Genomic DNA, 15,213 nt, shown 5'->3' with positions numbered 1-15,213 from the left:
AACAAAATAAATATATTGAAAAATATAAAAACAATAAAAAATTATACTTCAGAAGTTAATCTAGTATCAAAAACGTAAAATATTTGAGTAGCCCAAGACATAGCCAAAGATTACAGCGCCACAGCACTGGCGAAAATTTAAATTTGCCGACTGGAATTCTTTTGGATGATTGACATTTCGGATGATTGACTTTCGGATAATTGATGCTCTACTGTATAAATATCCAAACCTGATAGTTATATATTAAAGCCAAATGATTGCCAAATTATATTGGGCTATATTGCTATTATTATTAATTAAATGCAAAGCAACTGACATACAAATTCTTAGAAGTAATGTGAAATTTTCCCATTCCTAGTCAAAACTTGTATCACAAAATGGTTGCAGATCCTGTGAATACCTATGTAGTGACTTGCAGTACTATGCAACAATCTCTCACAGAGGATTTCCATAGGAATTGCATTACATTGATAAAGTCAGTAAATCAAATAATTTGAATACTAGCAGTCAGTAAAAAAATAACAAAGACTAAAATGACAAACAAAAATTGCACTCAGTGAATATATTGATACAAAACAAGATTCATTTTGAGAAATAGGAAAGACTCAATTTACAAAGTGTAAAATACACTTCTTTCAGAAGTAAGACACGATTGAGACAAATATTTCACTTTGCTACAAAAATTTTTCTGTCTAATTAAAAAAGTTAGACATCTATGATAACAATAAAGATCAGGTGAGTTAGACAATCACTCTTCCTTGCATTCATTACTAGAGCTAAGTATTCCTGATCTGAATAAAATTATTGACATTCCCATTAGTATATGCTATTTCAGTTGTGAATAATTAGAATGTAATCTATGAATGTTGTATTAGCTTTGTATCCAGTTTCTGTAGTTCTATGATAATTAGATATTATCTTCTTCATGAATCTATCATACAAGGAAAACTACTTTTTTAAAAAACAATAAAAATGACATCCATTTTTATTGTTTTCAACAGATATGCATTTCGTGCAGTGCTCCTCATCAGTTTGTTCTACAAAACAGTACATTGATATGTTCAGTACATGTAATAAATAAATATATAAAAAAACATAGTACAGTAATTTTTTTTAAAATTAACAATGTAACTTACTTGGTTAATGTTTACAATATTTTTAACAAAAAAGAAAAATATATTTAAAACACTGTTATTGATTTATAAAATCTAAAAGGAAAAATTATAACATTATATTATGAAATGATTATAAAAAGTATCCAAATTAACATGAATTGTAGTCACCTGGATGAGTTTAAAATAAAAACGAATGATAGTATAAATTACATAAATGTATAAAATAATATATAAAAATTAAAACTTTGTATACTATTAAAACCAGAATGTAAAAAATTAGTGTAAATAAAATAAACATTGGTAAAAATGGAGAGTAAAACTTAGTAAAAAAAAATGAGTAAAACATTAAAACACAATAACCTTACACTCCGGAAAGATGTGGTGTGAATGTTATTTATGTGTACTACGAACTGCTTTCTGGTGATGATAATGTGGTCCAGATTTAATCATCAACAAAGTTACATCATTGAATTATTTTAAGAATTATTGTACTATGTTTTTTATATATTTATTTATTTATTTTAAGTACACATTAATGTAGTTTTCTAGAACAGACTGATGAGGGGTGCATCCAAAATGCACCCCTCATCAGTCTGTCTAAAACAATAAAAATGATTGTCCTTTAAAAAAACTAGTTTTCCTTGTGTGATAGATTTGTAAAGAAGATAATATCTAATTATCACAGAACTACATAATCTATGACACTGCATTTCCTTGTCAGAAGCAGAATCTGTGATGCAGAGTTATGCATGAAGTTTATAGTGACCATTGGTAATTTTAATGTCAAGATTGAAAGATCACTCAAGTTTTCTCATGAACAATGATTTTGCAAAGTTATTTCTTCTATCTAATTATGATAGCTAATCTATTTAATCCATTAACTTCTAACTTCTAGTTACTTTAACTAACTTAACTAAATTTAACTCCATTAACTAACTTCTAGTTACTTTTTCTGTCCAAATAAGCTATATAAATAATGCATCTCAATTAATCTATAGACAGATCATCTTACTTCTGATATGAGAAAGCACAGAAACAATTATAAATTTAAACATTATTGTATAAATTTATGTATATTATTTCATAAAAATATTATTATATCTCACTTGACTATCTACAAGACCGCCTGTCTTCCTCCTCCTCATGTTGGGAACTGTGACATGATTTTCCAATGATGCTATTGGATGGAAAATAGTATAAAAGGNAATATATATATAGTATAATAAAACTAAAAGTTAATAATAAAATAATAAAAGTTAAATACTTTATGCTGACTGCTTGGCAATCTTTCTAATCTTTGCAAAAATGGCATTAATTGTGTTGTAAGATATTCTGATTCTTTTTGTAATTTTTGCCACAAACTATATTGATTTGTTAATTTCTGCTTCAGTAAAATCATTTTTTGGTGTATATCATTCCATTGTCTCTCTACTGCTAAATATATATCTTGTAACTTTAACATATCTGGCGGTCCTAAACGATGTTTTAATTTTTCATAGTCACTTTGTAAATGTTCTATTTTTGTTTTTAATTCTTCTTCATTTTCATTTAAATTCTGAAACAAAATAAACTTTTATTATTATTGTCAAAATATAACATTATTATATCAAACATTGCATATAATATACAGTAATATCCCAAACTTACGCGATAGGTGAAACCGAGTGATAATCACATAAGTCAAATTTGCGTAAATCGGGGTATAATTTTGCAATTTGTGTAAAATCCAAGTTGGATGTATGTAAGCTAATAAATGTTCTCGTTAATCTTATCTCATCTTTTGATTCATTCACAGTTACAAGAAATCATCACATAGAGTCTCTCAGGTCTCCATAGATATAACAAACACAGAAATAAATAACACAAAATAAATTGTAGCTATGTGACGATTCCACGCGACACGTCTGAACATGTAAGCTGAACAATAGTGTGGGGGGAGTGAGTAATCAAGAGTTGCGTGGCACTCAAACAAAAGATGAATTGACAAAATTTGAAAATCGCGTAACTCCAGGTTTGCGTAAGTCAGGGTAGCGTAAGTCGAGGTATTACTATACTAGTATTATTTGTTTTTTATAACTTAACTACAAAAATTCAATTACCTTTAAAACATTTTTAATTTCATCTGTGGAATGAAAGCTTGTCAAATTTGATTTCTGCTTAATTTCTTTATCCCAATTTTCCAGAAGAATACATATTTGTCGAGTTTTTAGTTCAAACTCTTCCAAACATGGTGTTCCAGGTTCAGATTTAGGGATTTGAACAGGAGATGCTCTTAACTGTGTCACTGTTGACCTTTGTATTTCAATAACAACATCTGCTTTCTGTTTATTCTTTCAAAAAAAAAAAATTGTATATTTTTTATCATTTCAGCTATTAAATAATAATGAAATGTTAATGAAAAAATTTTAATTCAGCTAATATGCAAATAAATTAATCTTAAATAAATAAAATAAAATGTTTTCAATTTAATTTTTTCATTTTGTTTTTAATTTATTCTATTTTTCACTGAAAAGTAATAAGTATTTACTAGTATTAATATGGATTTTATAATTTAATATATATTACTTTCAAGTCTCATCTTCAGATATTTAAGAAAATAAATAAATCCAGAAAGATTTTTATCATTTCTTAGATAGCTAAAGTTCTTTATCATTAACTTAATTAACTAATTTTACAAAATCATGAAGATGTTGAAGCATCAAAATAATTTCCTAAAGATCACTTGAGTTCTGAGACACTCTAGATATTAAGATTACAATAACCCAGAAAAATTATGTATATTATTATTAAGTTCATAACAGCAATTTCTTTTCAAAAAATTGTTTAAATGAAATAATTATTTTACTTTTTAATCAGTTTATATTCTGTTAACAAGATTAGTTCAAACTTGTTAATAGAATATATTAAAACTATTATGTTAAAAATATTACAGTTTCATTTCTCTATATTCATAAGTTCTTATGTGTTTCAGTAATCAGAATTTTTTTGAACAATTTAAAATTAAATGTTAACTTTTGTGTGATTATAAAATTCTGAAATTTACACTCTAGTTTGTTAAATTGAAATTTTACTGAAAACACTTAATATTGGAAGTATAATAAAAATATAATTTAAAATTTAAAAAGTTTGAATAGTTTTAACATTTAAAAAGTTTGAATAGTTTTAACATTTAAAAACTACTTTATATATAGCAAATCTTAATCATTTTTCTTTTAAAATAAGTTTATTTGATGTCTTTAGTAGGTTATTACTTCATAGTAACAGATAACACCAAATTGCTAATAAATATTAATAAAGTGACTTCTTGAATATTAATTGAAGGAACTACTTTAATATTTATTATTAATGTGTTTTGTCTTATCTAGATTATTTGACACTTCACTAATTTCTGATCTACTAAATGGCAATTTATTTTTGAGTAATTAAATTCTAATTAATCACTATTTCAGATAAAATAATTATAATATATTCAGAAAAATAAATTTCATTTTCTGAATTAATTTTTACAGCTATATTTATTATGAAATTATGTACTAATTCTATAAATATTGAAATAATATTAATTTTATTAAGTAATCAAAGTAAAATATAAACCTTCAATTTTGATAAAATGTTTTCCCAACGTTGATTTATTTTGGTGAGTTCAGGTTCAACAATTTCTTGAAACTTTTTACTTCGCCTAATCAAATTTACAGCAATGTCTCGTATATGATCTACCTTATCATTTATTTCATCTACTTCATTTTGCAATTTCTGAAAATTAAAAAAAGAAATTTTATTTAAGTATAAATAAATAGATATAAATTTTATAATTTTAGTGAGTTATAAGTCATTTATTGAAACTATTCTAAAATATTATTCAAACCAACACCCAACTTTTGTCCAAAGGATTCATCTTTCTAAATTCAGGAGGAGCTCCCTTCAGTTTGAGATCATTGCAATCTTATTTGTTTTTGTAATAAGAAGAATTATTATCAATTATTCTTCTGGTTACAAAAGTGATTCTTATAAAGAACAAATATTTGACAGAATAGAAAAATACATTAACAAAAAGTGATGTTCTCAAATAGTATTTTTAAATTAATTTAAATTTAAAAAATTAAATTAAAAAATTTGTTTCATTTATTCTTTACAAAGAAAGTATAATTAAAATTTCTTTGATTAGCAAAAAAACTCTTCAAAATAAACAGCATAGTAATCTTTCATTTTAAAATTGAAATGCTAATCTGAATATTGCTTCCATATACCACAGTATTCTCAGAAAAAAGAATATGAAATACGTTTTTAAACAAGAATATAAGTAATGAATTAAAGTCTTTAAAAAATTGTGTGTCAATTTTTTTTATAAAAGAATATAGTATAGAATATTGTAAGTTTTAGATATAGATGCAAGAAACCAAGTAAAATTATCTTAAACAGTTTTTCACAAAGATATTTAATATAATTTATATAAAAATGATATTTCAATGTATAGGAAAATACTTCACTTAGTGTAATAGTTCAGTTTATAATATGCACTAGGGAATTCCATTAATGCATTATAATATAGTCACTGTTAGCCTAATACTGTATAAAGGAATTTATGAAGTACAGTTTTAAAAATAAATTTTAACAAAAAAGCAACATACACATAAATGATAAAACGTCATATCCATTTTAAATTTGACTTTTATTACACTGCATTTCCATTTTTTTCATCAGAAATGAGTTCTTTCCAAGATGACAACCTTTAAATTTAGATTGAAATAATCATCATCTTAGCAATGCATTAAGGTAAAACCAAAATAAATATTCTATCATTTAGTTTAAGGTTTATTCAACTTTCATCTCATGTCACAATACTGAGGAAAAAATTTTGTTCCTCAACAGCAAACTATCCCAGAAATTTTAAGATGATACTTCTCTGTTCATGTTTATAATCTTCTGACTAATCTACTAATTGAGGTATCCAAATAAAATAATCTTGGACTATCAAAACTCTTCATTTCCTCTTCTAATATATGGTGACCAATTCTTCTTACTATTGCTCTGATTTCACTTTTTCATCTGTTTTACCTGTTCACTCTGATGAATGCATCATCTATTTTTGTTGATTTTCTTGGAGTCAACTCCTGGACAATCATTACAGGACTGATTTATGATGTCTATGTTAACAGTCTTGTGTATTTAACGAAGCGTCTGGCATTGACTAGATATTCTCCAAAGAATAAAATGTACAAATCTTGCATAGTGAATAACTTTTGCAAGTTTCACACATTTAAGTCTTTGGTGAATATCAGGTCAATGCCAAACAGTTCAAGAGTAACACTCCTGCAAGCTTCTCTAGATTCATGTTTTAGACTTTGATGAAAATCAGCTACAGAAATTTCTTCCTTAACAAGAAATTCAATTATGATATGCTATTAAAGCATGTCATCACTTACCACTTTGACATCATTTCATATTGCAGTGTAGATAGATGTCACTACCAGACAAAAACTTATATTGAGTGAGCAGCATGAATAGAAGGCTTTTCCTATCAGACAAGAATGCTTGCATTCTTTTATTGCCATGATATGCATTATTCTTGAAATATGATATTGGCTATCACTTTTTGATACAACCATTCTATTTTAATATTTCAATTGTTCATCATTTAAAACATTGTCTTGATTTAATTTAAATTAATTTTAAATGAATTAATTATAACAAATAAGAAAAACTAAGAATTTATTAAATATTAAATATATTATATTACAATAAAACCTTGATTTAACAGACTAATTCAGGCAAGGGGGTGTCCATTACATAATAAAGTAGGTTTTTCTGAATGTATGTCTTAAAAAATTGACAAATTAGTTTATTTGTTTTTATTTATGTAGATATATTTGTGTAATTAATATTAAGTATATAAGTTTAATTCACAGAGAAGTTTTCTATACATATAATGCTTATGTACTCAATAGTTCTGAGACTAATAATATACTATCTAAAATAATCAAACACCTTAGTATTTCCAGCAACAAAGTATTTAATAAAATAAAAATTAAAAACGTTTTCGACTATATTTAATANTTATTTCCATCTATAAAATTACCGCCTTGCTTTTGTGAGCTAAGAGACTTCCTTTTTTCTAACATTAATAATGCAACGAAGTATCACCAACACATTTTAGAGCTTGCACACCTAATTTGTTATACTTCGTTTTTTGTATTTGAAGGGAACGTATATTTACAAGAAAGAGGGGTTCCAATGGGAGCCCAATATCCTCGTTATTATGTGAACTAGTATTACGACGATTAGAAAGTAATATACTGCCCGTCTTTATAAATGATATACTTGTATATGCAAGATATGTTGATGATGTTTTCATCATTTGGAGGAATAGTAATAGCGTTTTTTTAACAAAATTAATAACAACCCATATGGTTTGACTTTATCAATGAAACAAAAAAGTGACATTAACGTAAATTTTCTGGATCTGTTCATCACTTGTACATGTGGTGAAATTTGGACAGATATTTATCGAAAGCCTAGCTATCTACTTATTATTTTATACCGAAGAATTCCTTTGATCCTTGGAATTTTAAGAATGCAGCCTTTCGATCATGGATAAAGTGGGCTATACCACCTGTACGAGTATGTTTGACACACACAGAGAATTAAATTACATAGGTACAATAGCTGTACAACAGGAATATCGTATAAGTGAAATTAATGCTCTTATTGCTAAATATTGCAATCAAACACATAAGCAATCTACAACTAAGAAACAAGGACGAAGAGTAGTTCTCAACTATGTACCTTTCCTACACTCAATGATTAAAAAATTATCTCACAAGAATAATTTAAGAATTATTTATCATTGTAATCCTACGATTTATAGAATTCTACGAAATGATAAGAAGAAAGGAAACCGTAACAATAGTACAGGAGTGTATTCTATTTTTTTAAGTGACTGCCATTTTAATTCAGATCTCATTTACGTTGGTGCCACTATGAGATTTTTAAAACAGAGGCTTAAAGAGCATACGTATTCCATTACTAAAAACTTGGACAGTACCGTCCTTGCAGCCTTCACTAAACATCAAGATATTAATGTACAGTACATTGGGACAAAGCATCCATAATTAGGACCTCCACCAACAAACAAGTACTTAAACATATTGAAAAACTTGAAATTTACAAGGCCCATATTGACAAAGGATGCATCAACCATAGAGATGCGGAAAGTCTATCCTTCGTGTGGAAATCTTTTTACCACAACGTTTAATTTTCTTAATACTTTATTTAATTTAATTCTTTATCACAACGATTAATTTTCTTAATATTTTATTGTAATTTAATTTTGTTTTTATATTTTATTTTTATTTTGTTGTAATTAATTTCAAATTTTTAAGCCGTTGTATTGCTTGCGTTCTATTTTACGTTCGTTTTTGTTTTAAAGTGGCTTAACTGAAGAAGACTATTAAATATAGTAGAAAACGTTTTTATTTTATTAAATACTTCGTTGCTGGAAATACTAAGGTGTTTGATTATTTTAAGTATTTACATTCCAGTAAGTTATTTTATTTTATTTTATTTTATTATACTATCTAAATAAAAATAAACAAAAAAAAACATTTTTTTGAAAATGCACTTTAATTGTATTTAACTAAACTAACAATGTTTATAAAAAGAAAAAAATTTAATTTGATAAAAACATTCCTATTTATTCATCTTCAGATGATAGATTGAGACACTCCTGTTGTAGCATGAAGTTAAAAGTGGTGACTATTGAATTTGAAAAAAATAAAAAAATAAATTCTTAATTTAAATTAATTACATATAAAAAGCATTTTAAAATTAACAAGGAATTAATTTTCACATATGATATATGGATCAGGAATTTTGTCTGTTAAATCTGAAGTCCATTAAATCAAGATTTTACTGTATTTTTATTTTTCTCAATAAATAAAAATACAGTCTGAAATTAGAGAAAATAAACGTAATTAAATATTACAAAAAAACATACTTGATATTTTTTAATTTCTGAATCAGAAATTTTTTGTTGTTGTGATAAATTTTCAATTTCCATCAAAATCTTTTCTGTAGATTCTATCCAAGAATTTAATATTTTTAATTGTTGAAAGAATTCTTGCAATTTATCATTGCCTTGCTTTATATTTCCCTTAAAAATAAATATGTTTTCAAAAGTGTATAAATTTATTAAATTAGTCTATTAAAAAATTTATCCTTAAAATTATAATTACAACAGAAACAATAGACCAATAAAATAACAAGTGTTTTATAATAAAATTTAAAACAGTTTTACAAATGAAATTTAGCTACTGTCAATATGAATTCTCTATCAGATTTATTTTATTGTATTATAAAGAATATATGTTATTTTGAAAAAAATGATTATTGAAGTTTTCTTAATTTTAATCTATTATATGAAAAAATCTACTATTACATGTAAGCTATTTATATTAAATTGAATAATATATATAATATTAAACTTTTACCTCAAAATCAAAAGATGTTTTCATTTGTTCATCTATAACTGACCATCTCTGTTTCAATTCATTAATTTTTTTGTCCAATTCATCACATGTATCAGGTTCAGCAAGTTTCAAAATGGTTTCATATGAATTTACAACAGATCCAATAAGTGACTTCTTTTGTTGCATTTTTTCTGATATATACTATTATAAAATATAAAGTATAAATAACTTATGACATATAAAATTCTTAAATATTAAATTTAATTTGATTACTATAAAGTAAAATTATTTTGAAACTAACTAAATATCAAACTCGGCCTTTTTAAACACTTAATGAAACATCAAACACCTTCTATTGCTGAGAAATGTTTATTGAACAAAACACTAATGTTTTCAGCCTAATAAAATAGGCCATCTTCAGGTGTGACTGAATTCGAACATATTTTAAAAATTTAATATTCTAATGACAGAACATCCAAACATTATACATTCAAATTTAAAACAAAAATATTAGATAAATTAACAAATAAATAATAAAATAAAATATACTAAATAAACTAAAACAACAATGATATAAATAATATAATAAAATAAATAAATAAAAATAAAAACAAAATAAAATACATAAAAATGCATCCAAATATATTATGATAAAACAATATCATTATTATAATATCATATTTTATAGCAAAACCATTGGAAATTCAACAATCATGAATCCAATAAAATTTCCCATAAATTCTTAGTATCCAATTAATAATACTTTCATAATTTAATTCACTACTATTCTCAGCATAAAATAGTACTAGTATGATAGTATAATTTATAAGGACTAGTATAATTTTGAAGTCATACAAAATATATAAATTTATGTAAAATATAAAAATATATAAAGTATAAAAATTTTTAAACATGTTTTTACTATACTAGAAATTTTAAATATGATAAACTCAAAAAAGTAACTATAAAAAATATATATTTATAAAATACATGAAAAGCAATAACTAAAAAGGAGTTAAGTGATAATTAAGTAACTAAACAATATAAATTTGATATTTTTAAAATCTTTTGCTTTCTATTAAATTCAATTCATGCCATTAGATGCACTATTTCATAATGCATTCTTTCATTTAAAAAATTTTTCAATAAATGAATTAACTAATAGAACTTGAAAAATATAATGACAAATATGAAACAGTCTTCTTTATTTTTTTCACATTCCATGATTAATACAATGATAACTACACTAACCTTCCATTATTTGATTACTGAAACTCCAAAACTGAAAAAGTTCCAATTATAAAGGCATGTTTTTAAAAAATTATCAAAAATTTTAAAAGTAATAAAGAATTAAATTAGCATTTATATTTCAAGAACAACATTTATACAACTTTACTTTTCCCTCCCAATGAACTTTTTTTAAATCTAATCAAGTGTTCATGAAATGAAAAATTTTAAAACACAATCTTTGATCCAGTGCTTCAATAAATGATCAGGTTTATTTGCTGGTAATTGCTCATAAGCATATTCATTTAATATGCATATAAAGAACTTTGAAGTAAAAGACAAAGAACATGCATGTTACTATTAATGAAGTTATATAACAACATGGTTTAGTCTAAATTAAAAATGTTAGTGTCAAATCTTTTGTATCTCAAACCATGCACATTTAATTAAAACAAAATTAAAGCACAAGCTTTAAAAGTCAAAAAGTAGCATTTAAAGAAATGAGATATATTCACTTCAATTAAGGTATATTAAAAAATAAAATAAACAGAAAAACTCAAAATTTATACAAATAAAAATCAAATTATATGTTCATTTTATTTCTATTATTAACTGATATCACTTTTAAACATGTGTGCTAAACAAGTTCAGCAAGAAACTTGTTTAGCCAGAAATTTGTCATTCTATTCTAAATAATTAAATTATTAATATTCACAATAATGCATATCATTGAAATTTTAACTAACTTATGTTTGATGTTCTATATCATCCTTATTTCTCCATTTTAAATCAAATTTATAAATCAAAAATATTTATTAAAAATTAGTTTCTTATAATATTTTTATTTTATGGGGGGGGCGCTTCTAGCGTTCATCGGTGTTGGAGTGATTTTAGTGTGAGCTTGTTTTCAAGAGTTAATAGGAATTTAAAAGATGGAAATGCTATGGATAAAAGTATATTTATTATTAATAATACAGAATTTGCTTATTTTGGCCAGAGTTGAGCAAAATCCGGGCCCTTTATCACATTCACCACCGAAGAGAGGTCGACCACCATCAACAAGAAGTAACAATGCTGTTAAGATGTCTAAACCGACTAATTTGGAGAATATGTTACGTAAGCCAATGCCTGCTTCGAGGGAGAAGGAGAAAAGTGAGAAAACAGCTGAGGAGGTGAGTGATTTTGATTTTGAATCTACATTCGTGGAATGTTTGGAGTTGATAGAGAGAGAAGACTGTCCGATTACCTCAAGTTTACGCCAAATGACTAAATTAATTCAAGCTTCACATGGAGCTATAACTGAACTAATATTAGAAGTTAAAACAGAGATAAGCCGGCTACATGAGGATAATAAAGAATTTAAGATTAGACTTGGATTAATGGAACAGAAGGTTAATAATTTAGAAATAGCATTGCCGGAACTAAATAGGAAACTAGAAGCCCAAAAATATTTTACAAATGAAATTATAAATACATCAAATCAGTCTAATTTGATATTATTCGGTTACCCTTTGTCTGATAATATGAATATTAGAGAAAGTCTAGTTAGATTTATGGAAGAAGAGTTGAGGATTTCCGAATTTAAGACAGAGGAAGTAAGGGACTATTATGTAATAAAGAAAGTAGCCACAACTATTTTAAAAATCACTCTAAGTTCAATTCAGAGAAAAAACCAAATATTATCATTGTTTTATAAGTATAAAAAAGAATCCTCTAATGAGTTATATAGTAAATTACATATAACGCCTGATCTCACTCGAGAATCAAGGGAAAGAAGAGCAAAATTGATCTCATATTATATAGAGGAAAAGAAAAAGGGTAGACCGATTTTATTACGAAATGACTGTCTAATTTACAACAATAAGAAAATTACCTATAATTTAACTGAGAACTGTTTGGTGGATACTGGTTCTTTTTTAGAAGTGGAAATCAACTAACTAACATAGCAGCTAAAATAAACAGTAGAGTTGGTAAGAATAGCAGCAATAATTTTATTAAAACAAATTTAACACCAGATAAAGAACCAAAAATTACGATTATAAATTGGAACACTCAAGGACTTAGGAAAAAATTATATTCTACTTATTTCCAAAAATTAATGAAACAATATGAGATTATTGGTTTGGAAGAAACCTGGATTACTGAACTAACTGCTAAAGAGATGGAATTCTTGCAACCCATATTTAACTATTTAACGGCCCCAGCTACAAAAAAACTGGGAGTTGGAAGACCTAAGGGTGGATTGTTGTTATTGGTGAAGAAACACCTGGGAGAGTGGATGTATTTTCATTCTAATGTTAATTTAATATTTGCCATAATTAAAGTGGATGGATTTAAAACAAATTGGAGTCCCAATAGTTATATTGCAATTATGGTCTACTATTCTCCTCCATATGAGTCCCAGCAGTCACCATTCCAAGAAATTGAGAAGACTTATTCAGAATGGTCGCATCTTACAACATCATGGATTATCCTCGGGGACTTTAATGCCAGAATTGGCAACGAAATTGATTCTGATTATACAGGGTTTAATCCCACTGTTTATAGTTTAAGAAACAGCAATGATAATGAAATTAACAAAAAAGGAAAGCTATTGATAAATTGGGTGAAAAAGAGTGACTTATTTATTTTGAATGGACGCATGAAAGAAGACTATCCTGGTAGACACACATTCATTTCGGCAGCAGGCACGTCAGTCATCGATTATATAATTTGTACTGAGTCTTTATTAGATCAGTGTGTTGAATTGAGAGTATTCGATAATGATTTATCAGATCATTTTCCAGTCACCTTAATGATAAAAACAAATGTAATGATTTATAAAAACAAAATAAGTAAGGAAATTTTGACTCAAACAAAGAAATATAAATACAATACTAATAAATTTGAGGCTGAAATAGGTGATAGAACGGCCCTAATTCAAGAAATGAGGCCCGATCAAATTTATTCCACATTGATTAATATTTGTAATGAATATATTATAGAACAAAGTCCACAAAGAATCCAACAGTCACTTAAAATGAAAAATAAGTTCAAACAGGAATGGTTCGACTTGTGTTGTTACAGAGCCAAGAAACTTAAAGAATATTATTTAACTTTATTTCGTAAAACTAGATCGAAAGAGCGATTAACTGAATATATCAGTGCAAAGAGAACATACAATAACCTTATAAAGGCCAAGAAAAGAAGTTATTACAATAAATTGAACAGAAAATTATTATCAGAAAAAAACAATAATAAATTTTTTGGTCAGTGATAAAAAAATACCGTCCGAGAAAGAAGATGGAATATCAGGATCCTATCGGTTTCGAAAACTGGTATAGGTTTTTTAAGAAGCGTGAATCGAGTGCTTTAACAATTCTTGATGATAAAGGTTTATCTACGGAAAGAGACAAAGAGAAGGTGTTGAACCAGCCAATAGTAGCAGGTGAATTAGTGAAGATTATTACAAAATTAAGAGAATTGACAGCGGTGGGACCGGATTTAATACCAGTTAGCTTTTTAAAACGTTTACCTATAAATATGATAGAAGCTTTAGCATTGAATTTTAATTACATTTATAACCAAGTTTTTTTGCCCGAAGTGTGGCATTCTGCTTATTTTCGTATGATATTTAAAAAGAGTGAAGATACTGATCCAAAGAATTACCGACCTATTGCCATATCAATGCTGAGAAAAATATTTACATCAGTTCTTGTGAAAAGGTTTGAAAAATGGACTAAGGCAAATGGTTTAATTTCAAATTCACAATTTGCTTTCGTAAAGAAGAGTGGGACGAAAGTGGCCATATTTATATTGCTTTTGACCATACACCTTGCTAAAAAAAGACGTAAGGTATATGTGGCCTTTTTAGATCTAGAAAAAGCATTTGACTCTATTTCTGTGGATAAATTATGTGCGAAATTGGAAGACTATGGAGCAGACTCAACATTTACAAGGATAATAAGGTCTTTGTTTGGTCAGTACATTATTACAATTAAAAGTGGTCTAATTACATACCCTTCGTTCGAGATATGTGGCGGTTTACTACAAGGTGATCCGTTATCACCCTATTTATTCAACTTTATGATCCATGACTTAGATAATCAATTTATGAAGGAAAAGGATGGTATTATTATTAAGGACAATTTGATAGTACATTCGATACAATACGCCGACGATGTGGTAATGATTTCACCGACAAAAATAGGTCTTCAAAGAAAATTAAATTTAACTGAGAGATACTTTTCGAAGATGAGATTGAAGATCAACCCGAATAAGACCCATATTGTTGTGTTTCGAAAGGGAGGTAAGCTGGCGAGGAAAGATCATGACTTTTATTTGTTGAGCGAAAAATTGAAAGTAACTGAAGAAGTATTATATTTGGGGGTTCTTATTACTTCAACGTTGTCTTTTGGAAAACACAT

At 26.4% G+C, this 15,213-nt stretch overlaps 1 protein-coding gene across 1 annotated transcript in view; it reads right to left on the bottom strand.

Moving 5' to 3' along the window:
* LOC111621964 (dystrophin-like) overlaps positions 1-15,213 on the bottom strand; it is a 74,820-nt gene that overhangs the window by 36,056 nt on the left and 23,551 nt on the right. The window contains exons 5-9 of the mRNA XM_023364219.1: positions 9,602-9,781; positions 9,109-9,264; positions 4,710-4,868; positions 3,215-3,445; positions 2,380-2,670 (exon numbers count right to left, since the gene is read on the bottom strand). Of these exons, the coding sequence (XP_023219987.1) occupies positions 2,380-2,670; positions 3,215-3,445; positions 4,710-4,868; positions 9,109-9,264; positions 9,602-9,781 (1,017 nt within the window). The remainder of the gene's footprint in view (positions 1-2,379; positions 2,671-3,214; positions 3,446-4,709; positions 4,869-9,108; positions 9,265-9,601; positions 9,782-15,213) is intronic.

Source organism: Centruroides sculpturatus, unplaced genomic scaffold (genome assembly GCF_000671375.1).
Source record: "Centruroides sculpturatus isolate CEXI.00-Female unplaced genomic scaffold, Cexi_2.0 scaffold312, whole genome shotgun sequence".
NCBI classification, from domain to species: domain Eukaryota; kingdom Metazoa; phylum Arthropoda; class Arachnida; order Scorpiones; family Buthidae; genus Centruroides; species Centruroides sculpturatus.
Note: the sequence above shows the minus strand (reverse complement) of the source record. Positions and strands in the feature narration are given on the sequence as shown.